The following is a 27685-nucleotide window of genomic DNA, read 5'->3' as shown; positions in this document are numbered from 1 at the left end:
TTCTTCCTCTCTGAAGCTCCAAGGTGCCTTAACTTATCCTTAGCTCAGAACGCCATACATACCTCACTTTCTCTTTCTGTCTTTTTCTTGTATGTGGGGTCTCTGACTCTTCCATATATGTGGGGTTCCCATGCATATGTAATTAAATTTGGTTATTTTCTCTTCTTAATCTGTCTCATGTCTATTTGACTAGACAAGTCAGAAGAACCTAAAAGGGTAGAGGAAATTTTCTTCCATCTCCACAGGTTTCTGCCTAAATCAGTGCTTCCCAAAGAACTATTCTCTTTAATCTCAAATAAATGCTTGTTGCCTCTTGATTTGGCCTTTTATTTTTAGGTTAATGAAACCAACCAGTCAATGTATTTTGTTATCACAGTCCAAGCACGCTCATACACCATGTCTAGGAACACTTTATTAAGTAAGCAAAAGGGCTATTTCTTGGCATACACCCCTCTCTAGGAACCACAGGGTAGGATGTGTAGCCTGGGAAGGCTGCCTGACTAGAGCTCTATATGGAAGAAGACAGGTTTTTCCTTGACCCTCCTGAACCACACTGGGCACATCACCTAAAGCCTGTCTCCTGGAAAAGGTCAGATTCAGAAAAATGTATCTTAATCCTAGCTGCCTCATGTCCAATTCTATGAGAGAGTAATTGATAAATGGCTGCCCTATTGCTGAAGTCCTTACATTTTGGATCACTTTAAAAAAACGAAAACAAAAAACTTAGCCTGCCAAATCATGTAAAGCGATACAGGCTTTTTACGACAGAGCTCAGTAATCTTTCCAGAGCAGCCACAGACACACATGATCTTCTGTTGAGCCTAAGGGGATGAACGATTCACATAAGAATAGAAGTTTCAGGTTAGACCTGAGGAGGGGCCTGAGACTGTGGGGAGACATCCTGAGTGGCTGTCCTGAGCCTGAGTAATCTAGCTGCCTTGTCGTCACCGCGGCTGGCTGCCATCCAGTTCCCGAGCTGAGTAATGACTAACTGAACTTCCTCTGGGAGGGAGGAAACAGTTAAAATCTTGCGGCAGCTGCAATCATCTAGGCGTGGTTCTCTTGTCTGACTTGGGCTGCACAGATCCTGGGCCAAAGAGCAGAGGAAGGACAGCTTAGGCAGCAGAGCCTTCCAGATGGCTGAGTTAGATCTGATGGCTCCAGGGCCACTGCCCGGGATCCCCGCTCACTCTCTGGCCACTCTCAGCTCAGACTCTGGGTCAGCAAGCCCAGCAGAAGAGGACACAGGCTCCCTGGGGAGCCCCCAGAGGGAGATCGAGGGAGAGGGCACTAGCACTGCATTGCAGGGGGGTCCTGGTGTCGAGGGAGAGGAAGAGATCCTGTGTGACTTCTGCCTTGGGGCCAGCAGAGTGAGGGCGGTGAAGTCCTGCCTGACCTGCATGGTGAACTACTGTGAGGAGCACCTGCGGCCACACCAGGAGAACAGCAAACTGCACAGCCACCAGCTGACAGAGCCAGTGAAGGACAGGGACTTGCGCACCTGCCTGGCCCACCACAGCCCACTGGTCGCCTTCTGCTGCTCCGACCGGCAGTGCATTTGCCAGGAGTGTGGCCAGGGTGAGCACAGGGGCCACACCTCAGTCTCCCTGGATGTTGCCCGCAGAGACAAGGAGGTGAGTGCTGCGGTCCATTTGGGAGAGGAAGGTGGGAAGATGATGTGCCCAGGGAGAGGCAGAGCTCCTGTCACAGATCCTGGAGCAGCTGAGTTCACTTCTGTGCTCTGAGTTCATCTGAAAAGGACTTTATCCTTACTACCTGACTGTTCGCCCAGTGTAAATATCTATTGCACTGGCTTTGGAAACTGAAGTAGGTCACTCTGTCCCCATCTCAGTCCTGCCGTTCCTATACTATATCTGTTTCTGTCTCTCCTCATGTTGGCTAGTTTCCTGCTATTTCTCATGCAGCTTTTGGTGTTTGGGTGTGTGGTACAGAAGCTGTGGGGCGTAAGGCACTGATGTTTCCCTCTGGCTGGATCTGTGTGGCAATTAATAAAGTGTAAACCTTGGCAGAAATTCAAGAGAAAAGAATCAAACTTTCCTCATAATTTCTCTTCTTTCCTCTACCCCAAACAAGAGACCAGTAGAAAGTGCTCCTTTAGAGGTACCCAGTATGAAATCTAAGAGCTTGAAAAGTGCTAAGATAACATAGAGATGGAAACTTATCTCCAGGTACAATGTCAAGAACAGCTTAACTTAGGGAAAATAAAAGTTCCTTATCAGATAGAGGTATCAGAAGAGACTGAAAAACACCATGCTCATAGCCTATAATTTTATTCCCAACAGATAGGGAAACTGTTTCTAGAACAACTTGCCCTAGAGCTGAGAGCCTAGAGAAGTTCTTGGGAATGGATTTAGCAACTTTATATGCTTCATTTCTCATACTCTGACTTTCTATAAGTACTTTTTTTGTTCTCAATCAGGAAGTGCAGTAGACTTTTGTCCCGCATCCCGTATAATCACGCTCCTCACAGCTCTCTATTTGCACTGCACACAGCACCAGGCCTACCTTTGGCCCAGTGTTCCTGGGCAGCAAAGGAAAGAGGTTTCTGGGAAGGGTAGTTTACTTGCCAGGGTCCCTCCCCCACATCCTTTTTTAGGCATAGATTTTATCCAGTGTTAGTGAGAATTGTTCTGGAAAGCTCTATTCCAGATGCCAATGAGTCACTGTTTCCAGTTCTGTAAGCCACTTGCCAACTGTTTCCAATGTTTCTGGTGTCTGGAAATGTCATTTCCCTACTTTTATAACCATGAAGAGGCTTTGTATTAACAGATAGATCAAAGGAAAAACCTCAATATATTGAGGAAATTAAGTCTTTATTGAGCATTGCCATGTGCTAAATGCTTTCCATGGATTTTCTCAGCCAGTCCTCAAATAACACTGTGAGATGGTAATCTTTTTATCTCCACCACATTTGTTCAAACTTATATAGATGACTAAGTCATGGAGTGAGGAATGGAAGCTTCTGGGATGCCCCACCCCCCGCACTGGAGGAACACAGGACAAGAACCCCAAGATCACAGTATTATAACCTGACATTTTAATGCCAAAACCCTGTGAAATATATAGTAGAGATATCAAGACAAAGTGTAGTTGTACTGCTTTTCTCTTTGAAATTCATTATACTTAACTGGAAAAGTGATTCATGTACACGTTGAAAAGCAATCTCCAACAAATATTTCAATAGATTATACCAGGAAAATGTCTCCTTCCCATCCTGGATCCTCCATGTCTCTTTTCAAAGGCAAACACACCATCTACACTTTCTTCTGTTTTCTTTCAAAAATGTTCTATGCTTGTAGCAGTATAGACATAATATGAATTTTAAACATAGTGTAAACTGATGCAGAACCCCAAATTCAGATGTACTAGGAGAAATTTGGTAAAGTAAAGTAAAGAAAAATGGGTAAGGGTTCTAGGGCAGTTTTTGGTACTGGAAAGCAATCATGATTATAAGTACAATGCAACAACCCCAGACCCCAGCCAGATTTTTGGTGATGGCCCCAATTCACAAACTCTGCTTTCCGGTCTGCCTGAGAGTTCTTGTCCTTTCCCCCTGTGTCCTTGTTTTCAGTTCCGAGAGCAAGTTTACTCTGTAAGTGGCAGCCACACTCAAGGTGGCTTTGACAAATCTTAGGAGCCAAAAGAGACCAGCCCAGAAGACACAGTACCTTGATGAAGCTGCAACTGACACCAGGATTATTTTGAAAGTTTTATTAGACATAATTAAGGCTCCAGAAACCCAATATTCCCTTCCACTGGCCCAAGCCTGCTGGCATTACTTGCTGAAGGTCACTTTGGATTGTGTAAAGGGCTAATGATTTAGGCAGACATGTTGTGCATAAAAATCTGCAAATGGTAGGGTCAGCCACGAGGACACAAAGCAACCGAGATCCTGCCTCAGGTCGCAGAACAGCTTATTTCTCAGTTAACCAAGTGAGCCTTTTCTGAAGCTCCCTTGGTCTGTAGCTATGCCAGGGATCAAAAACTCTGGATTTTGGGTGTTCTGGGTAGTCTTCGATTATTTGTTCTATTCTTCTGGGCTCTTAATGAGGATCTCAGCACTTCCCTTTGCTCCAGACCAGCTTCCTGAGGCCCCTTTCTTCTAAGAGCAGCTGGTCTTAACTCCTCTCAGGCTTGCTGCTGTGGAAATGAAACTGTGCATGCATGCATGTGTTGTAAAATTTGCGCTCCTTCTCTGACTGCTTTCCTAATCATTCTGACCCATGAAATGTACACAGTTCTTTTTGTTCTTCCTCAAATTTATCAAACAGTATGGAGTGCTTTCTATGGGATAAGTGTGAGGCTACACTGTTTCTCCTCAGGCAGCGTGGACTCTAAACAGGAAGATAAGGTACATTCCATGGCTCCCTGGAGTGCCACAGGGCTGGAGCAACACAATGCCACATGATCAAAAAAGGGAGTGATCTTGGGGTGTGGTGGTGGAGTGGTGAGGTCAGGACAGGGTTCTTGGAGGAAGGGAGACTGAGCTGGGCCCTGTCTCAGATCTCGAAGTTCATTAGTGATAGGTCATTGCATTCAACATCAGCATTGGTCCCCCAAAGTTCAGAACTGGATGCTGCCCATAGACACAGTCTTCATGTAGAGCAGGAGTCAAGTTTCTGAGAGGCACAGGTATAAGTGTGTCTTGGGGGATGAAGGAGAGTTAATCAGCATTGTTCATAGCCTGTTTGCTGGTAACCAGAAGGTGGATGATTCAAGGCCACTCAGGAAAAGAATTTCTAGAGATTCTGAGGAACGCCTTGGACTCAGTATTATGTAACATTTTTTTCTTAAACATTCTACCAGCTGCATGTATTTCAATATTAGGGAGGGTGTCTTATTTAACTAGACTAGCATGTAGTAGGTTCTGACCAATTAACAGAGGAATAAAGTCAGATGCAAACCAAATGCAAACACTCCGGAAGGCCTGACATCTCATGGCTGGAAATACAAAGAAACTCCCACCATTTGAAATTTTCTTCTCTCTTCTCACACCCTCTTCTCTTCCTGTTTATATCTCTAACCCAACCCCTGGCTCCCAAACTCTGAAGTGCCACCTTTGCCCTGTAGGTAGAACAACAATTCTGACATATTCTGTGACCCAGAGGAGATGCTAAGTGATTTGACAAAGATCATATAACCAGCAACAGAAGATCTTCAGACCCCAAATAGGTGCCTTTTTGGACAATGTATGTCATTACCCTGCTGAAGTAGGCAGGACTCTCTGTGTCCTTCAACATAGGACTGTCTATACTTATTGACATGACTGTCCTGCTTTGGAGCAGGGCCCACTATGGCCTAAGATGTGTGTTTGGCCAGCATTTGAGATACCCCAAAGCTGGAATCTGAGGCACCCCATCATTTTCTAGGAACAGGAACAACTGGAGATACTGGCCTCCCAAAGTGGCCCCACCTTTTGTGGTAAATAGGAGTGACTTCTCTTGGGGTGACTCACTCAGGGAAGTCCTCATCAGGTACTTAGAAGTCCTTTTCTCCTTTTATGGTGATCTTCAGACAGTGCAAAGAAGAAGCCCCTCACTGGAGACTCTCTGGGTGTCTCCCTGTGGCTCTGGATCATGCTGGGGCTGACTGCTTTACCACATTCTCATGTCCATGCCTGTTGCTAGGGTGTGTTCTGTTGTGTCTGCCACCACTTTTAAACTAGCAGTTCATGTTTACCCCACTCATTTGGAACAGGTCACTATGTAAGCCTTTTTGACAGAACAAGATTCTACATTCGCTCCCAAATAGGCCAGAACCCCCTCTCCTCCCACTACCCCTCCTCACTCCTGGGCATTAGGTCTCAAGTCTCAAGTGTGGGAGGTCACTGGGGTTCTTTCAGCTCCAAGTCAGTGTCTCAGAATCTGAGCAAATGTTACCTGCCTTCCACAGAGTGTCCTTGTGAGGTGAGTCCCCTGCTTGCCAAGGCTTCTGTCACTGAGAGGCCTGGAACTCGCCCAGGCTTTAGTAGGAGAAAGGAGACACTCCATTTATATCCTCTGAGGTCCATTAGGTCATAATGACTCACAGCTTTGAATGCAAACATAACTTATTAAAAGCAGTTAGCTTTTTTTTTTTTTTTTTGCTCTCTCATGCCCTTGTGGAAGCAGGAAAGTTTTCAAAGCTTAGATTTCCTGCCTTGGCATACTTTTTGGCAGAAAGTGCCTAGGAATCTCAGGAGATGAGAGTGAAGCTGGGCAGTGGGGTCAAAGTAGGCAAACCCAAGGTTTTCAGGCAGGCACTTGCCTTTGCTGGGAGGGTTTGCCATGCTTGCCTCCAAAAGTGAACAAGAGTATGTGATGGAAATCAGCCACGCCATGGCAGCAGTAATAATAATGATGAAGATGATGGCATCAATGACATTGATGGAGCTCTTACAATGAGCCAGCTACTGTATAAAGTTCTTATTTATACATGCTACCTCATTCAACCTTTACAATAACCCTACAAATTAGGCACTTTAGTTATCCGCATTTCACAGGCAGAGAGATGCAAGTTTGGAGATGGTAAGCAAATTTTTCCAAAGTCTTAGCGGCTAAGTAGAAAACCTGGGATCTCCACCACCAGCTCTGAGCCTGAGCTCCTTATTTGGTAATTCTGGGTCAGATGGCCTGGGCTTGGTGTGATTGCTGAACTCTGTGACCTTGGATAGGTGGCTTGATTTTATCATCTCTCTTAAACCAGAGATAATGACATTTACCTAATATGGGTGTGATTAGATATTATGAGGTAATACATATAAATGCTTGAAATAATGACCAGCATAAAACAATGTATGTGCTCCCCATATTTTAGCCAATTTATGCTGAGTTCAGCCCCAGGATATGCTGGCACACCAATGACCATTTGAGCCTTTAGGGCACTCTAGGCTGGCTTCTGAGATCCACTTTCGAAGTTAAATTCTCCTTTCCATGGAAGGATGTGGAGAGTGCCACTGCTCCTGGGACCTTCTGTGGATATTGGGCTTAATGCTGTCTTTTCCTCTACTTAGGCTGAGCTTCAGGCCACCCAGTTAGACCTGGAGAGGAAACTGAAGCTGAATGAAAACGCCATCACCAGGCTCCAAGCTAACCATAAATCTGTTTTGGTAAGACTGATTTGGGTCATCTGCTAGGTTTCAGTATACCTGGCTGCTGCTTCAGGCTCAGCTAGGCCCATCAGGATTGTAGGACATGGCTGCAGGCCCATGTTCCATGTCCATGGGCTTCTTGGGGTTTCTCAGAAAATGAGAATTATAGGTACAGATACAATTGGCTACACCACTGGGTGGCATAACCTTGTTATTGGAATTTGCTATGAAATTAGTTTAAGGCTCAAAACTGGCAAGCGAGTTACCTTTTCATAGTATAGAGCAGAAGCAAGACTAGTTCTGTAATAACATCATTCTTATTTTTACATTTGCATATTTTTTGACCAGGAATAAAGGGTGTGTGAGGGAGTATAAGGGGGGTGTTTAGATAGAGTTCTAGGAATTATGCATAATCTTGGCTTCTTCCATCATGAGAGGGTGTTTGACATGTAAGTCTCACTAGTCCTATGTCCTGGCATCCAGAAAAGAGTTGAGAAGTGCTGGATTAGTGGATGATACTTGTTAAGGTCAATGATATGCCAGGCTACTTTGTTTTAGTCTCTTTGGTTTTATGACCACTTCCTATATAAACTCTAAATAGACTCAGACAGTCCCACAAATGTTTCTCATTAGTGGCAAGCCAATAGCCACCACTCAGAAGAGGATGTAACATACCTACCCTGTGGTAGTGAGTAAGCATCATCATCTTGACATACTAAGAATGATTCTATCCATCATCCATCCATCCATCCATCCATCCATCCATCCATCCATCCATCATCCATCCATCCATATCTAATACATGTATCCATTTCAACTTAATTTCCTCCTCTTCAATGTTTACAACTAACTAGCTACTGAAGAGTAAACTCCTCCTTCTTACCCATATAATCTTATAAAAAGAAAAACAACTGTCCATTTAAAGCCCTATAAACCTTCAGAGATTATTGATTTCTAGGCACAAGAAAATCTGGAGAAACAAGTGGAGCATCTTGCATTTTCTCAGGTCTTTAATTTTCAGACAATTTGATCCCTATGTAGTTCTTTCCATATTTGCATGATAACTGAGAGAGGTAGTTATCACAGTGCCACCATGCACAAAGGATGGGAAGACAGAGAGATGTTAAAACTTGTTTGGGGCCTCTAGATTGATGGAATAAGAGAACCTGAGATTGTTACTCCCTTGACCTAAGAATGACTCAGTACATTTACAGGCATGTGTACCTCTTTAAATCATTATCTTTGATACTTTGTTATGTTTGAGGCCCCTCCTTTCCATAGTCTTTATTTGTCATCATTTGGGCAGTAAGTTATATCCTTTAGCACTTAATTTACATACAAGGAAGAATTATTTCACCATGGAAAAGTTTAGGAATGAGAGGCTACATATGACAGCAGAAGGGCCAATCTATCAGCATCATTTGAGGCCTCCTGTCCACCACCCTTCCTCAGAAAGGCCTTGGTGAAGGAGGAGGGATTTGGACTCTAAAGTTTGTCTTTAACCTCATGTCTCTCAGCCTCACTGTATCGTGCTTCTATGAGGAAACTACATATTGTCATTATAGGGAGTAAATGGGTTTCTTTCCTTTCCCACAACACCCTGGGTCAAAACAACATTGTCTTACAGACAACTGGTTGCAAAGTAGACATTCTGACTAGAAGACTGATGATTATGGACTTTCTTTCTGAAGATGGAATCAGTAACTAGCCATGTATAGCTAAAGAGTAAGTCAGCTTGTTAGTACCAATAGGAATTTCTTTTTTTCTATTCGTGTATTTATTCTCTTCCTTTTCCCATAAAAATCCTTCCTTCATCATATAATTGGGACACTATTTGGGTTTCTGTTTGAATCTGTGCTCCTCAAACTGCAGTTCTTTTTGATTACAAATAAATGCTTGCTGCCTCTGATGAAAGAGGAGAGATAAGGAATATATAAAATGGAGTCACTGTAACTAAGCTGGTAAAATGATTAACATTATGAAGACTGAGGCATGAGGAAAGACTTTATTTTTGTTCTAACTTAAACTTTTGAACTTTTCAGTCCAGTGTCAATGCCTAGATATACATCTGGACATACATTAGACCTCCAGAAAACTCTCCGATTACCCCCTAAAGGACTCACATATCCAGGCCACCTGATATCTACCTTATATCTATTATCCAGACCACTGGATGTGATCAGATCCCCTAGAACCCATTCTCTAGACCTCCTGGCATCTAACACCCAGACTGCCTGATAACAAGCCTAGAACTAAGAATGCAGGACTGATTATTCTCAAGAATGCAATATTTTTACTATAAGAACTCTTAACTATAGTAAAAAAAAAAAAAAAAAAAGAACCTTTTACTATAATTGTCAGCACCAGTGCATAAGTGCTATCAAAGAGAAGGGGAAACCATTTAAAACTTGGATTGATGTTGTAAATATGATATTGACTGAAAGCATTAATAAAAGACATTCACCCTGTTAAATGACAGATTCCCACATGCACAAGTGCCGTCATGAAAATCCTGAATATTTATCACACTGAAGTTTGTTTTATATTTTATTTGAATGTAGCATTCCATTCTGCATAGGTATGCTCATCCTGCAGTGCACAGGTGTTGTCATCACCGACATGCACCCTAAACATTTCATACCTGGTAGAGACGCTATAAGCTTAGATGTGCTTTTGGCTTTAATGGCCTCAGTGGTCAATTTAATCAGACATAATGAAATGCTAAGAAAGCCAATTCATGCTACCGATTTGTATAAAGAAGCCAAATTATTAATTTGCCACAATAAACGTTACTATCAAGTACACTGAATACATGAATAGCTCTGGTAGGAAAATTGATTTCAGAACCTTGAAGAGCAGCCCGACTGTCAGAGCTGGAAGGGGTCTCAGGCATCATATAATTCACTCTCTTACCCAGTGGTCGAGAGACTAAGTTAATGATGGGTAAATAAGTGCTTACATGCTGGAGAGTAAGTCTTTTTTCCAGGAACCCAGAATTCATATGAGAATAAAAGCCTTCTTTTTATAATGAAAAATTGCTCCCTGATTTACAGGTTTCTCAGATTTACATTTCTGTGTGTCGAGTTTTGATAAAGTTAGAAGCCTTGCTAATAGGATCTTTGTTGTGCCCCACTGCCACCCTCGGCCAGGTGTCGGTGTCAGAGGTGAAGATGGTGGCTGAGGAGCAGTTTGGGGAACTCCTTGCCACCATGAGGAAGGCCCAGGCTGATGTGATGCTCTTCTTGGAGGAGAAGGAGCAAGCTGCTCTGAGCCAGGCCAATGGCATCAAGACCCACCTGGAGCACAGGACTGCAGAGATGGAGAAGAGCAAGCAGGAGCTGGGGAGGATTGCTTCCATCAGTAACACTGTCTTGTTCCTTGAGGTACAGGTGGCGGGGGGTGGGAAGAGTAGGGGGGTTGGAGATGGAATGGCAGAGGCATCTACACAACTAACACCAGGGAACTAACTGGCAGATATGGGAATGGAATCGCTCTTTGATAAATGGGGCATAGGGAGCTGGGGGGACAGAGAGAAGCAGATCTTGATTCAGCAGAGTATAGGAGTACAGGAAGGGTAGTGAAGACTCCCAGTAGGAGACTGAAACCAAGTCATGGAGATGAGTAATGCTCGAGGAGAGGTATGCTTCAGGAGAGCGAATAGTATGTGTGCAGGCGAGAGGTTTGAGAAAGCACAACTGTTTTGAGGAACTAGGTGCTTTCATAAATGATGGAAGATGAGGTGGCTGGGCCAGGTGGACATCTGGCTGTGAGAGAAGTCTGCTTTTTGTCAGGAAGTTTCAGGAACCAATGGAAGACTTCAGATGTGGGATTGATGACAAGTGTGCTTTAGAAACCACTCTGACAGTAGTAAGGAGGCTTGCCTGGCAAGGGTGAGACTAGAGACATGTTGCCTTTCAGAGAAGGCTACATGTACTGAGGTGATTGAGGAAGGCCCAGCAGAGAGGACAAGACTTTTTATTACAATATGCCATTATACATAAAGGCAAATGTCATTAAAGGTAGACCTGAACACATGCAATCTTCCAGGGAAGGAACACTAGGCTAGTCATAAATTCTGTTGTCCTGGATTTGTCACTAAATAGCTTCACAGTTTTTAGCAAATCAGTCTCTTTATTTATCACTTCCTTATTTATCAATCAGATCAGAGTAAGTAATTTCAAGTCTCCTTTAGATCTAATATTCCTAAATACAGATAATTTTTCTGGATTGCATTTTTGAAAAAAATTCCCTTCCAGTTACAACAAACGTAAATGTTCATTGTGGAAAAAATTGTAAAATATGGAAAAATATGAAGGAAAACAATCATCCTTACTCCCACCGTCCAAAGATGGCCATAGTTGACCTTGTAATGATTGAGAGAAAGAGCAGCAGGTAAAGACAGACAAAAATATAGCAGAATGTTTCTTTGTCAGTTCTTTTGCTTTTCAATATCAAAACATGAAGAAACTGTGAATAAAAATTTGGCTTTCTATGTCATGAGTTTTCTCAAAGTTTTCCCAAATTATGTAAACAATTTCCCTTTATTTGTTTCTCTTTTTATCACTTTAACATAAAAACTTCAATCTGCACAAAATGTATTTTAGTATGTTAACTTATTTATTTTGGTTAAAAATAACTTTCTTTCCCCCAAATTATTAGCCAGCTGAAATGACACCATTATTGAATAACCCATCCTTTCCCCCACTGATTTAAAATGCTACTTTTATCATGTATGGTACCAAATCTATACAGAGTAATAAATGTTTATCTATCTTTTTCTCTATCAGCTCTTTGGTTTGGACTTTTTCTTTTCTTCCACTAATCTATCTAGTTATTTTGATACAACTGTTTTCTTCACTAAGTTTTATGCTGTATCAGTCTGCTCTTTAATGTTTCAACTACATTTAAATTTTGATAATGTGTTATAGCTAAAAGCAACCTTTTCTGTCTGAGGACTTGTTTACACATCTTCTGAGTGCAGTACCATGTCCTCCATTCCCTATTGGGGCTTGTGTTCAAATTATTTAATTAATTAATTTATTTCTAACAACTGATAGTGTATAATCCTGGCAGTTGGCATAAAATGTCTTTTTGTTTTTCGGTTTCCAGTGCGGACTGTGTATTGGAGCTGCTTGTGGCATCTTTTTAAAAGCTCACTTCCCCAGTTAAAAAAAAAAAGTGCCTTTTATGTTGTTAGATCCTGAGTTGGACATATTACATATTTTCTTTGTGAAGTGCATATTACCATCAACCAATTTTACAGTTGTATAAAGTGACATAATGAGACCAGCCTAGTTTAAGAAATACAGAAACAAAAGCAAGTTCTACCATGTTTCCTTTCCTGCAGGAGTATTGCAAGTTTAAGAACACCGAGGATAGCACCTCCCCTAGTGTTTACATAGGACTCAAGGATAAGCTCTCAGGCATTCGCAATGTCATCAAAGACTCCACCGTGCACTTAATCCAGTTGCTGCACAACTACAAGGAAAAGCTCCAGGAGTTTGCCAAGGAAGGTGAGAAGCTTTCTGTGGGCTGTGGTATGTGTGCCTCTCAGAGTGGTTGATGGAGCAGGTGACAGAGAGAGCCAGTGGAGGGAGAACAAAAAAATCATGGGAACATCTCATTTTCAAAGCCATCCTTTGGCTAGACTATGTTACTAACTGACACTTACCTTGATTTAATTTTATGATTGAGCCCAGAGAAGGTGAGTTAGCCACATCATGCAATCGGCTGGCATTTCAATGACCAGCTTCTCAGATTGCTAATGCCTGTACTTTTAAGTGAAATCCAAGTCAGTCTGGGATGTTTTTCAGCCTATTTTGCTTCAACCGTGAGAGAAATGTGGTTCACAGAGCATTGGTTTTCTGAGACATGACTAGGCTCCAGCCCCTTCTTCCCCCAGGAAGCCCAGGGAAGACTTGCTTCTTAAATTCTCCTTACCATCTGGAACAGGTGGGCATTTACAACTCTCTTATTTTGTAGAGGAGTATGACATCAGAACTCAAGTATCTGCCATTGTTGAGCGCAAGTATTGGACCTCAAAACCTGAGCCCAGCACCAGGCAACAGTTCCTCCAATGTAAGTTGTGAACAGCTCTCCTTTCTTTACTTATTAATGTCAGTGTAATGCTTTGCTAAAGCAAAAACTCCATCTCCAACATAGGTTTCAGGTTCTTGCAATCTCAAGTCTATTCCTAAATGAATACATTTAAAAATTTTCAATTAAAAAAAATTTAAACTTTTCATTTTGAAACAATTTCAAACTTTTGAAAACATTGCAAAGTAGGACAAAGAATTCCCGTATACCTTCATCCAGCTTCTCCAAATGTTAACACTTTATATAACTACAGTACATTGATCAAAACCAGGGAATGAACATTGCCACAATATTATTAACAAAACTGCAGAATTTATTCATGTTTCAGCAAGTGTTCTAACCAATGTCCTTTTTCTGGCCTAAAGTCTGATCTAGGATCACAGATATTTCCATGCCTCCTTAAGTCTCTCAATCTGGGTCCAGTCTTTTTGTCTTTGGTGACTTTGGCACTTTCGAAGATCCTGGCTAGTTACCAATGGTTCCCTGTTAAGTCTTGCTTAGCCAGAATTGCATAACTCATTGTCCTGTCATTATGTGGTATTGACCTGGTCAGTTTGCATTCTTAAAAACACTGTATTTCCAATCAATACTTCATTATGATCAACAAGCTGGTGTGGTTTCATCTCTTAGTAAAGAACAGACTGCATCGGTGTGTTCAAGCCTTATTTTTTTTAGAATGTTTTTACTTTTCAATTACAGTTAACATACATTATATTAGTTTCAGGTATACGACATGGTGATTAGACATTTACATAACTTATGTGATCCCCGATAAATCTAGTACTCATCTGATACCATACATAGTTATTACAACATTATTGACTATATTCTTTATGCTATACTTTATATCCCCATGACTATTTTGTAATTACTAATTTGTAATTCTTAATCCCCTCCCCTTTCACCCAGCTCCCAACACCCCTCCCATCTGGGATCCATCAAAATGTTCTCTGTATATATGAGTTTGTTTCTGTTTTATTTATTTGTTTATTTTGTTCTTAAATTTCACATTTAAGTGAAATCATATGGCATTTGTCTTTTTGTCTGTCTTGCTCCACTCAGCATAATACTCTTAAAGTCCATCCATGTTTTTGCAGATGGTAAGATTTCATTCTTTTTTTTATGGCTGAGTATCATTCCATCATATATATATATATACCACCTCTTCTTTATCCATTTATGGACACCCAGGTTGCCTCCAAATCTTGGCTATTGTAAATAATGCTGCGATAAATATATGGATTCACATGTCTCTTCGAAGTAGTGTTTTGGGTTTGTTTGGATAAATACCCAGAAGTGGGATTACTGGGTCTTTCTTTGTTTCTTGTTATAGCCTTTCTTTTAAAGTCTATTCCATCTTGTATAAGTATTTCTACTCCAGCTTTGTTCGTGTGCTTGTTTCCATTTTCATGAAATTTCTTATTCAATCCTTTTACTTTCAGTCTGTATATATCTTTTGATCTGAAATGAGTCTCTTGTAGTCAGGATATGTAAGGGTCTTGTTTTCTTATCCATTCAGCTAATCTATCTTTTGATTGGAACATTTAATCTATTTACACTTAAAGTAATTGTTGGTAGATATGAAGTTATTGCTATTTTATCATTCATATTTTTGAGTTTTTTTCTTTCTTCTTAAGGAAGTCCTCCTAACATTTCTTGTAATAGTGGTTTGGTGTTGATGAACTTCTTTAGTGTTTTCTTGTCTGGGAAGCTTTTTATCTGTACTTTAGTTCTAAATGATAGCTTTGCCAGGTAGTGTAATCTTGGTTGTACATCATTGCTTTTCATCACTTTGAATATTTCATGAAAATCTCTTCTGGCCTGCAAAGTTTCTGTTGAAAAATCAGCTAACAGTCTTATGGGAGCTCCTTTGTAGGTAACTAACTGCTTTTCTCTTGCTGCTTTTAAGATTTTCTGGTTGCCTTTAACCTTTGGCATTTTAATTATGATGTGTCTTGGTGTGGACCTCTTTGGATTCATCTTGTTTGGAACTCTCTGTACTTTTCAGGTTTGCAGGTCTATTTTCCTTGCCAGGTTAGAGAAGTTTTCTGTCATTGTTTCTTCAAATAGGTTTTCAATTCCTTGCTTTCTCTCATCTCCTTCTGGTTACCCACATGATTTGAATGTTGGAATGCTTGATGTTGTCAAGCATTTAACTAGCCCCTTAAACTATCCTTAGTATTTTGGATTCTTTTTTCTTGTTGCTGTTCTAATTGAGTGTTTTCTGTTACCTTATCTTCTAAATTGCTGATTCAATCCTCTGCTTCATCTAATCTACTGTTGATTTCCTCTAATGTATTCATTTCAGTTATTGTATTTTTCATTTCTGATGGGTCCTTTTTATGTTTTTTTTAATATCTCCATATTTGTGTTTTTTACCTCTTTGTTAAAGTTATCACTAAGTTCATATACTCTTCTCCTAAGTTCATTGAGTATCCTTTTAATCAGTGTTTTGAACTCTGCATCTGGTAGATTGCTTGTCTACATTTTGTTTAGTTCATTTTCTAGAGCCTTATTCTGTTCTTTCATTTGAGATATATTTCTTTGTCTCCCCATTTTGGCTGCCTCCCTGTGTTTATACACCTATATATTAGGTAGTGCTGCTATGTCTCCCAGTCCTGGTAAAGTGGCCTTATGTTTTAGGTGTTCTGTGGGGCCCAGTGGCACAGTCTTTTCTGGTCACTTGAGCCGGGTGCTTCAGGTATGTCCCTTTATGGTTGTGTGCCCTCCTGTGGGAGTTGAGACTTGGTTGCTGTTTGCATGCCAATGGGAGGTATTGACCCTAGGGATGATTGTTTGTGAGGACTGGTAAATGAAGGACTAACCTTACAGAGCAGGATTCACTTTAGCAGGGCTTTTGGTGCCTGCCCAGACTGCCCTTTGTGTGTGTTATTCTTAGATGCAGCCTTGGGTTGTACTCAGGCTTGATCCAAAGCTGGCCACCAGGCGTGCTGGCCCTGGGGCCTTCTGGGAGGGGCACTGCCACAAGTCAAGTTCAGCTACAGCCTGTACTCTACCCAGGGCCACATGGCAAGAGTCATCAAGTAATCAGCAGATGGCTACCACCTGTACTGGCTTAAAGGTGCCTCAAGAGGCCAAGCCACAGCTAGTTCTGGGTTTGGGACTGCTCAGCAGGAGGTATAGGACATGCTGAGTTCAGAAGCTGCTTGTTTGGGTTTTGTGAGTCTGAGAGATTTTAGGAAAGATTGCAGCATTAGCCAAGACAGGCCATTTGTATGGAAAAGCCACTAGAAGCAACTTGGGTGGGCCTGAAATTTGGGTGGGGTGGGGTATCAGGGAAACATCAGGGTGGGGCAAATGGTTTTAGCCAGGTTGATGGAGACTCAGATATGGCAGCCCCCCTGCATCTGCATGCTTGGAATGGGAAGGGCTCAACAAAAGAACAGTGGCACATGCCAGTACTACTGTCTGAGAGAAAGCTGCCCTTTCACCCTTTGCCCAAAAGCTAGACAATTCATTTCTTCTCTATATGTCCCTGGTTCTTTTTGAGCTGCTGTTCCAGCACTGGAGCTCAAAGTGAGTGAGTCCATCAGCAAGTAAGTCTGTGCATGGGTGCTTTAAGAGGAGCACCTGTGACTCCAGCAGCCCTTCACCTCGCTCAGCCACAATCTTTACTGGTTTTCACAGCCAGAAGCTGTGGAGACTTCTGTTCCTGGCACTGGAACCCTGGGCTGGGGAGCTTGGTGTGGGGCCAGGAAACCTTGCCCCTCTGGGGAGACCTTTGCAGCTGAGATATCTCTTCTAATTTTCAACTACTACATGTGGGTGTGGAACTGGCCTGTTTCACATCTCTGCCCTTCCTACCAGTCTTGAGGTTGTCTCTTCTTATGTTCCCAGTTGTAGGACTTCTGTTCAACTAGACTTCAGGTGACTCCCAATGATTATTGTTCTGTAGTTTATTTGTAATTTTGATGTGGTCATGAGAGGAGGCAAGCACATTTACCTACCCCACCATCTTGACTGGATTTTGCTCAAGGCTCATTTTTATGACATTTGGCTAATTCATCTTTTTGGGAACATGCCATTGAACCCTGATTATGCTTTTTTTCAGGGGGTGACCACTGGCTGACTAACTCCTGGACCCCTTTTTTCTCTGGTTATTACATGTAGCCTCATGTTCTGATGCCTGTCTCCTATTTCTGCCGGAGCTGCTACTTTCCCCAGGACATCTTGGGTTTCACAGTTTCCTTTATTCTTTCCTGCTTCTTGACAAAAGCACATCTATTTTACAAACAAATATAATTAATAAAAGAAGCCAAACATTCTTCATTTTTAACGTTAAAAATAACATATTCTTTTATAATCTATTTTCTTTTACATTACAAATGTCTTTTTGTACACAAAATATTAACTTTTTCTCTTTGAGTATTATTAGAAATCTTTAACCTTTTATAGACTCACATTGTTTCACTTTCAAAGTTCTGGGGCTCAAATTGCCAACTTGACCAGTTGGAGCCACTTGTATGCTGGCCTCTTTCTCTTTTAAGTATTGATATTCTGTCCTTGACATTCTTAAATGTATCATTGCTTTCTGAAACGAACAGAATATTCCAGACCCATTCTGGTTTTCTTGTCTCAAGACATAGAACCACCTACCCTCCTAGAAGTCCTGGGTCCCCTTAAATGAGAAGAATATTATTGTTCAAAATCTGGATGTTAAGGATTGCCAAAGGAGTTGGTGGTGGGTAAATGTGCTGCTGTGGATACTGTTGGGGCTACCGGGGCTACTGTGTCCTTATTTTCTCCCAGGATGTGGTGTCATTAACTACTAAGAATTTCTCTTACCAAAGGAGTTTGGAAAGCTCCAAGTTAATAAGATAATTTCTTAAATTAATGTATTTTTAAATAGCCTTTAATATGCTAATTAATTTGGAAGTATATACTGAACATCTTCTCTGAGCTAGAACCCCAGGATAGAGTTCCACATAAAATGTGGATGTTGTAGATTAGAAGGAGGACAAGCATGAAACAAATATAAAAATAGATTATTACACATCGTGATGAGTAGCATGAAATTTAAAAAGCCAGAGTACTCCGAGAGTCAGCAATGGGAAGGTAACTGATTCAGATCAAGGAGTCATAGAGAGCCTTTTTGAGGACATGAATTCTTAGCAACCTGAAGGGATCAGTAGTAATTACCCAGACTTAGGTTGGGGTGACAATTGCATTGCAGAGGGAATGGTCTGTGCTAAAGCCCTGAAGTGGGCTCAGTATTAGGTTGGTCTGAGGTCAGGGTGCTGGAGTGTGGTGATCAAATGGGATTGGGCAGGAGACAAAGCTGGGACACAAGGAAGGGCCAGTTATGCAGGGCCATGCAGGCTGGGGTGAGGAGTCACTGCCTTCTCTGAAGAGCAAGGGGCACCATTAAAGGGCTGTAAGCAGGGCAGCATGATTCACTTTAGCCTACACTCTGAAACAAGCACTGTGGCTCTCTCATGGGAAAAGTATGGAAGTGGGGCAGGGGAGAGCAACATGATCAGCAAGGAGCCTATTGCCCTAGTCTGGGCGAGATTTGGTGGTAGTTTAGATGGAGGATGAAGCAGTATGCTAGAGAGAAGTGGGTGGTATCCACAGGGCTTGCTGCTGCCTGTGTGTGTGTGAGGAGGGATAAGGTGGGGGTGAGGATAAGGGTGAAAGAAATGTCGAAAATGACTTTAGTGTGATTTGAGCAGCTGGTTGTATGGAGGTGCTATTATTCTTTGGGACTGGGAAGAAAAAATGTGTGGGAAACTATTTGAGAGTTCACCAGGCTAAATATTGGTCAAATATTAAAAAAAAAAAAAACAACAACTGAAGAATGGGTCAAATGTGGGTATATGAATGCCTGTTCCCCCAAAACCCTTCCTAACACTGGGTACATATTTGTTGCATGAATGAATGAGTAAATCAATGGATTTTATTTCTCAATTCAGCTCAGCAATAATACAGTAAATGCCAAGCAATTTGAGCTTCCGAAAGAATGGAAGTGAAGTGACTATTAAAAGGGGTCTAGAATCACTTACTATTTGTATGTGTGGGTTTTCCCACCAAGCAATTCTCTGCAACACCAGCTGGGTGTCCTACAATTTAACTCAATTCTAACACTATCCACCTGGAGATAACATCAGATCCAACAGGCTAAAGGCTCAGTCCTACAAGATTTCTCTCATCCCACCTCAGGGAGTCATAGAGATCCTTTATGCCAATTGCGAGTAGTAGGTCCCCAGGTTATCCACAACTTCTGTCCGACTCAGCTACAAATCAGAGATTTCTAAAACCTCCTCAGGTTCTATTAATTTGCTAGAGCAATTTACAGATTCAGGGAAACTTCTACTGATGTTTACAAGTTTATTAAAGGATATGATAAAAGATACAGATAAGCAGCAAGCTGAAAAGATACATAGGGTGAGATCTGAGAGGGTCCTGAGCTCAGGAGCTTATATCTCCGTGGAATTGGGGTATGTCACCTCCCTGTGTGGATATGTTCACCTACCTGGAAGATCTTTGAACCCCTTGCTAATGGGATTTTTATGAAGCTTCCTCATGTAGGCACGATAAATTATTAACTCCATTTTCAGCTCTTCTCTCCTCTCTGGAGAAGTAGGGGATGGGGCTGAAAATTCCAAGCTTCTAATCATGGCTTATTCTTCCCAGTGAGCAGCCCTCATTCAGGAGCCATCCAGGAGCCCACCCCAAACTGCCTCATTAAAATAAAAGATGCTCCAATCACCCAGAAAATTCCAAGGGTTACAGGAACTCTATGCCAGGAATGGGGGTGGGGAGCCCAAGTATGCATTTCTTATTATAAATTATAATATCACATTGTGTTCTCTGTTTTCTGGTTTTCACCCACCTGGTTTCCAGAGCCTGGGTAAACAGAGATCAAGGAGATGGATATTTACTCATACTTTGGAAGCTGATCAGGTTTGAAGTGTTCTGTTTCAATCAACTGTTGGTTTCTAACCTATTCTCCCTGACTTCTGTATCTCCGCAGATGCATGTGACATCATGTTTGACCCTGACACAGCACACAGATATCTCCGGCTGCAGGAAGACAATCGCAAGGTCACCAACACTACGCCCTGGGAGCATCCCTACCCGGACCTCCCCAGCAGGTTTGTGCACTGGCGGCAGGTGCTGTCGCAACAGAGCCTGTATCTGCACAGGTACTATTTTGAGGTTGAGATCTCTGGGGCAGGCACCTACATTGGCCTGACCTGCAAAGGCATTGACCGGAAAGGGGAGGAACGCAACAGTTGCATTTCCGGAAACAACTTCTCCTGGAGTCTCCATTGGAATGGAAAGGAGTTCACAGCCTGGCACAGTGACACGGAAACCCCGATCAAAGCCAATCCTTTCCGGAGGCTGGGCATCTACGTCAACTTCCCAGGAGGGATCCTTTCTTTCTATGGCGTGGAACCCGATGCCATGACTCTGGTTCACAAGTTTGACTGCAAGTTTTCAGAGCCAGTCTATCCTGCCTTCTGGCTTTCTAAGAAGGAAAACAGCATCCGAATTGTGGATCTGGGAGAGGAACCTGAAAAGCCAGTCCCCACCTCAGCGGAAGCTGCTCCGTAGGCTCTAGGATCCATATTCCAGACTTTTGCTAACCACGATGATTGAGCTGCAGCTTGCATTAAGGGTGACTTGGGGATAGAAATCTCTGCCAGTGGTAGCTGGTGTTAGAAATCATGCGGGTCTGTGGAGGAGAATGGTGTCGCTTCTCCCTTTTGCTCCATGCTGTGCTATTCTCTGTGTTTGTAGTTATCTTCAGGTGCCAAGTCCCCTTCATTATTTTTGAGTGATATTCTCTGTCTACTCAGGTGAACGGCACACTGTGCCCAGAATTGGTAATCAGGAATCTTCAGAAAGAGCAAAAAAGATCATAGAGTAATCATAATAAATTGCTAACTTTATTATCCATTTCCCATATCCCAGACACTGTTCTGAGTGCTTCTTATGCATCAAGTTACATGACTCTCATACAGTCTCATGGGTAGATGCTCATATCATCCCCAATTTGCGGGTGGGAAAACTGTTTGTTCAAGGGTTTAGTTAACTTGCTCAAGGTCACTGTGGTTACATGGTGAGTGAGTGACAGAGCTGGGATTTAAACTGGGAGGGCTGACATTGAACATTTAACCAATATACCATGCTGCCTTCTTCTTTAGATATGGGTGCTGTGTTTAATGGAATAAACTACATGATGAACTGCACAAATGGAAGGAAACAGCACCTTAAACCTTCCTCTCAGAGTTTGAAAATCTCTTTGCATTCTCCCACATCTGATAGGCTATGCAGCTGTGCAGTGTCAGAAAACTCACTCATTTTTTTTTGAGGGCGGGGCAGGGACAGCGAGAATTATAAGGAATGTATTAGTGGAGTCCAAGTCTTAGTCTTATGACCTCTGGAGAAGGGTCTTATTCCTCTCATCTGAAGTCACCTGGACTATGTGGACTTGTTTGATTTCTCATTCAAAGGACAGTTCTTCAAGTATTTGAGGGTCGTTCTCACACATGTCCTCCCAGGAAGTTTTTCACACTATATTTCCCACTTTTCTTGTTTTCACACTGCATTTCCCACTTTACTTCATGATTTCCAGACCTTTCACCCCCCCTGATCATTTCATCCTCCTTTTAACAGATGTGCTCCATAAGATTAATGGTGAATGTTCATCAAACTTTTAGGCAAATGACAGCATAACCTGAGAACATAACCTGAAGCCCCTGTTGGAAATATAACTTCTCGTTCTTTTCTTGTGACTGTGTCAAGGCAAGTCTGTTTACCCAGGCTGTTGTTCTCCCTGGAAAAGAGATGGATGAAAACCAGAAAGCATAACATAAATGTGATATTATTTATAATAAAAATACCTACTTGGTCTCTACCCCTGGTTCCTGGCACAGAGCTCCTGAAACCCTTGTAATTTCCTAAATGATAAGAACACTAGGAGCATCTTTTGTTCTAATATTTGTTTTGTCTTTGACCAGTCTGATGTTCCTATCTCAAGAGTACTTTACTTCAGTATCGCTCGACTTGTTCCCAGAGACCCCATCTTATTATTTGTACCTGAAGATATATACAGTATAGGATTTGAATTTTTAAAAATTTGAATTTTATTGAACTTATTTTTTTACTTGAATTTTAAATTTCATCACATTATTACTGCTTGCTGAGTTAGTTTTGATTCATAATTCTATTTACAATATATTAGCTCTCCTTCGCCTAGTATCAACTACAGAATTGTTAATCTTTTCTTTTTAAGTCTTGATTTTATTGATACATATATTTATTGGGATAGGACCAAATTCAAAATCTTGCAGCACTCAGTCAATATGCTCTGGATTTAGTTATTCAATAAATTGTGCTAATTGGTAGAACTGGACAATAATGTAGCCTGCCTTTTGCCCCTTTAACCATTGGACTTGAAGAAGGACTTTTTCAATGACAGGGATCAAAATAAGCTATGTCTTCTTTCCTTGCTGTGTCTGTCTAATAATGCTTTTAAAAGAGAAAATGAGGTACATGAAATATATTGAATTGGCCTGCTTTGTTTATATTGAATCCCTGTAGGTTGTTGGTGTGTGTCACGTTCTTTTCTAAATGCTCACAAACTATGTGATAAACCATTTTAGAATTCTGTTGTGGGTTAACATCAGATTGACTAGTCTGTCGTTTCTAGAATCTGCTATATTTTTTAAAAATCAAGACAATTTTCTTGTCCTTATATTCTATCATCCTCCCTAATTTCTCAAAGATTAATACCTGGTTTTTGGTCATATTGGTAAATTGTGTCTGTGTCATGAGATGTGATTTGTTTAGGCCAGAAATATTTGACTCATATAAAAGGAACCCTTTGGATGCTTCCTTACCTGCTGTGAACTTTGTTTCCCTGTCAGGTCTTTTTGTTTGTTTGCAGTTTCAAGACTTTTCTGCTTGATATAAAATATCAAAGCAAAATTGAATGTTAGGAATATTTGCCTTCTTTCTGTCATTGCCTCAACTAATAGGCACATCTTTTTTCCGTTTTCTTGGTCCAAAAACTGAAAATTGCCTAAAACAAAAAAAATTAAAATTTTTTTCAAAGAGAGAACAAAGGCCTATTTTATATTCTCTGTCACTTCCCCCAAGCTGTCTGTGTGTCACTCTTCTGTGTTTACCCATCTTTATTTCTTCTTCAATTTTTTTTCATTTTGGAAAAAAAATCTGAACTCAGCAAGAGCTCTTTTTGGTGCCAGATTATTTTGTTCCATTACCAGACCACTTGTGATTTTAGAGTCAAAATGCAATTTTAGCCACTACATAATTTATTCTTGTGTCAAATTTTTGAAATCCAAAGGTATATGGCATTCTCTTCTAGGAATCTTACAAATTCTACATTTTAGAATCTTACAAATTCTACAATGTAGGAGTAAATTCCTACATTCTCCCAAGATTCACAATGAAATGATGAAATATGAACACTGGCTCAGTCACAGAGCCTTCATTCCTTCAACATGGTTCAGCATGTTTTTGGAATGACTGTCCTCTATTCAATGTATGTGGCATTTATAACATGCAAGCCACTGTGCTAGTTGCTAAGTTATAGTAATCTAGAAGATAACTAGCTGTGTCTTTTGATCACAAGAAGTAGATTTAAATTGAAGCGAAAAGTGTTCATATGTGAAGAGTTAAATAAGAATCTACCATTTAAGACAATTATAGATGAGGAGGTACATGAAATTGATTCTTCATGTCCATGCCGTGGTGCAAACTTCTAATTTAACATTTTCTTGGGCCATGTTCAGTGACTGAGTTCTGTATTGTGTCATGGACTGACCTACTCCCTGGTTGCTCCCCATTTCTATAACTAACTGCCTTTATTCCAGGGGCCACCACTCTGGGCCAATTAACCTGATAGAAGATGGAAGGAAAAGTAGTGTGCACATTTCTTGCTTCTCCTAGCTCCCTCAGATTTGGGCACTGAATCCCCACCCTCCAAGTCTGTTATGAGACATCATGGTGGTGGCACAAGAGCCCTTGCAGGGAATATCTGATATCCACATGCAGGGCACACACTGTGGAGGTAGAGTGACTGGCTGTCCAGACTTTGTTGGAATATGCTTAGTCTTTATCTCTACTTCTGGTTTGCTCTGTATTCTTGTAGAGAAAATTCTACCACCGGCTGAAGGAAAATGGCCAGGTACTGGAAAGGAAGAGGGGAACAGGTCATCTAACAAGGACTGAGGGTCGTCATAGCAGTGATCAGTCATTTGAGGTTAAAAATTTCCCTCTAAATTAATGCCTTACATAATGGTTCTGATGATTACCTGAAAAGAGATATGTGTGTGTGTTTGTGTGTGTGTTTGTCTCATATAAAAAAATCTTAAAAAAATCCTACTAAGCTGGCCATTTTCCTATTTGGTGTCACAGCCTTTTCAAATTATAATGTCTGCTCCAGAAGTTTACATAAGAACTCTTGTTCTTTCTTCTGTACCAGTCATGTCCCTCAGACCCGTCCTCTCTTCTTCCTGCTCTTCTTTCTTTGGTTCAATCAGTTTAAAGCTTAATTTTGAAATTAAACTTTATTTCCTCACAGGATGCTCCAGGCTTTATGCTGTGAAATTAAGGCAGTGTGATTGCCTTCATGTGTCTGGTGGCTTCATGTGTCTCTGCCCTGGCACACTGGCCTTCACTGCTGGAAGTGCTGGCAGGACCCAGAGAAGCCTGGGTGGGGTGGCACATGTGGAGGGAGATGGGGATTGCCTTAGAGGTCCCGGGTACAGAGGTCCCGGGTACTCAGAAGCAGACTCCTCATCTGTTTTATCCAGCGCTCTCTAGGGAGTGGGGAAAACCAGGATGACTGGTTCTGTGCATGAGCTCATTTGTCCTGTTAGTTGATTAAATCAATTTTGAGTGAACAATAATCCCCAAAATATTGGATCTGCTTGTTAGTAAGTTTGCTTACTCTTGAACAACCAGTGTTCCCATTTGGCAATATTGTTCATTTCATTGTTCTCATATGTTCTTCAATTTAGTTTTCTTTTTGTCAAATAAATTCTGTGCTTACCTCAGTAGCCATGGCTAATACTGGTCAGGGCCAGTATCCCATTCTGTATCCCAGCTGTATGGATGGGGGACAAGGCTGCCAGGTGAACATTGTTCTTCTTATTCTTTTTCTCATTTTGTCTCAATCTTCTTTTCTTCTCTCTCTCTCTCTCTCTCTCTCTCTCTCTCTCTCTCTCTCTCTCTCTCTCTCTCTCTGTTTCTCTCTTTCCTCATTTCTTCCATTTTTGCTGTTCTTGACCTGCTCCTCAAAGTGACCACCGGAACACTGGAGATTCTTGGTCCGCATCTCAGGGGAGCTTCACCCCAGACTGCCAAGTCCTATTTCCACTGGAATGTATTAATCTTTCAACCTGGGCATGCTACCAGTGGTATTTGTCTTTCTCAACCATTCTGGGTTTCAGTTTACCCATCTATAAAATGGGGCATTAGACTTCCTACCTGTCTCTCAGAGTCATCCAGCCCTAAAGGCTGGCCTTCTTCTTAGTCACAGTGTATCGGTGGTCACATTTGTATCCTTAACCAACGCATCATGTTTTTGTCTATGATAAATGTATAATTAGAGCCCACAAAAAGCTATTAAAGCTACTGTGGTATGATTTTTAGGGCCTATATAAAATATAAATGAGATAACTGTCACATAGAAGCCCTCACTATCTCTGGTAACTTTCTAAGCACAAATAAGAACATATAATAGCATATTCAGCTGGTTATATCTATCAGAGATTTTGGGTCCTCTTTTTCTCTTCAAATACTCCTTTGGCTACCATGTTCCTTTGTTGAAGTCTTGCTGACGTCCTCAGGTATTCACTGAAAAGCTTCGATTTAAAAAAAAAAGATTAATGAGAGTAAAAAGGGCTTTAGAATTTGGGGTACCATTTTGGATACCATTTCCCATTTCTTATCTCATTTAATCTTTTCTGCCCTGTGAGATAGATAACATGTTCTCTTTCATGGAATAAAGGTGAAAAAACTGGTGGCTCAGAAAGGTTAAAAAACTTAGTCAATGACACTCAATAAGTTTTGAAAGAATTAAGCATTATGTTTATTTCTGAAATGAAGTCATGTTCACAGATTTTGAGACACGGCATAGCTTACATCGGTAGTTCTCAAAGTGTGGTTTCCTGACCAGCAGCATTAGCCCTACTAGAGGACTTATTAGAAATACAAATTGTTGGGCTCCAGCTTAGACATACTGATTCAGAGACTCCTGGGTGGGGTCCAACACTGTTTTCACGAGGCCTTCAGGGATCCTGATGCACATTTAGGTTTGAGAACCACTGGTTTACATCTATTCTCTTTATCCTGTTCTGCTCTTCCACCACCAATAGCAAGTGCCTACGAATTTTAGTACAAGCAAGAAGTCATTTTTGGCTGCCCCAAAATGACAGAGAGTACCCTGTCTCTTTTGGGATTCAGCTGTTTCAGCTAGATTGAGAACTTTTCTGTGCTCTCTCAGTTCTCCCCTTTCTGGATAATAAAACATTTGTAGCCAATGCCCCTGTTTCCCACCTGCTTCTTTTAAAGCCAAAGGGCAAATTGGCAACCTGGAAACTCACTCATTTCTCATGAACAAAGACTTTTCTCATTTAACTTGATCCATTTACAAGTGTAAATCCATACGATGGGAAGGCGATGGATAAAACATGACAGTTTCCCTATATTCCCTAATGAGAACAGTAGAGTAGTCCTCTCTTATCCACAGTTTTGCTTTTTGCAGTTTCAGTTACCTGCAGTCAACCATGGCCCACAAATATTCCATGGAAAATTCTAGAAATGAACAATTCGATTTTAAATTGGTGCCCATCTGAGCAGTATGATAAAATCTTATGCTGTCCTGCTTCTTCCCTACTGAGATGTGAATCATTCTTTTGTCCAGTGTCCCCATGCTATATATGCTACCCTTCTGTTAGTTACTTAGTAGCTATCTTGGTTATCAGATCAGTTATCAGATATTTTGAGAGAGCGAGAGACTACATTTACATAACTATTATTACAATATATTGTTATAATTGTTCTACTTATTGTTATGTGTTGCTGTTAATCTCTCACTGTGCCTAATTTATAAATCGAACTTTATCGTAGGTATGTATATATAGGAAAAAACATAGTATATACAGGCTTTGGTACTATCTAAGGTTTCAGGCATCCACTGGGGAGTTTTGGAATGTATCTCCTATGGATAAAAGGGTGACTACTTTATTTGTATAGCTCTTCACATATTATAAAGTGCCTTTTCAAATACATCCACTCATTTAATCCTGGCACTAGCCTGTGAGAGCTAGGTTGAATTATGATCTCCATTTTATGGAAAGTGAGCAGGCCAAGAGCAGAAAATGAATTATCCAGGGGTATGTAGCTGAGCTGTAGCACAGCCTGGCTTTGTTCCACATGCTTCTACTCTGGACCCTGAGCCCTTACCCACCTTCCCACTGGCAGAACCAGGGCAGGTAGCTT

At 41.3% G+C, this 27685-nt stretch overlaps 1 protein-coding gene across 2 annotated transcripts; it reads left to right on the top strand.

Annotated features, from left to right (window-relative positions):
* Positions 1 to 1028: 1028 nt before the first annotated feature.
* Positions 1029 to 25236, top strand: TRIM16 (tripartite motif containing 16). 2 transcript variants are annotated; one of them, XM_006908403.3, is made up of 6 exons: positions 1029 to 1634; positions 7013 to 7108; positions 10240 to 10473; positions 12438 to 12603; positions 13073 to 13168; positions 20181 to 25236. In XM_006908403.3, exons 1-6 carry the CDS (start codon positions 1137 to 1139, stop codon positions 20762 to 20764), a joined length of 1674 nt encoding a protein of 557 aa, XP_006908465.1. In that variant the 5' UTR covers positions 1029 to 1136; the 3' UTR covers positions 20765 to 25236. The 2 variants fall into 2 exon arrangements, with proteins under 2 accessions (XP_006908465.1, XP_015442181.1); XM_015586695.2 differs by lacking the exon at positions 7013 to 7108.
* The last annotated feature ends 2449 nt before the right edge of the window (positions 25237 to 27685 follow it).

This window comes from Pteropus alecto, unplaced genomic scaffold (genome assembly GCF_000325575.1).
Source record: "Pteropus alecto unplaced genomic scaffold, ASM32557v1 scaffold52, whole genome shotgun sequence".
In the NCBI taxonomy this organism is placed as follows: domain Eukaryota; kingdom Metazoa; phylum Chordata; class Mammalia; order Chiroptera; family Pteropodidae; genus Pteropus; species Pteropus alecto.
Note: the sequence above shows the minus strand (reverse complement) of the source record. Positions and strands in the feature narration are given on the sequence as shown.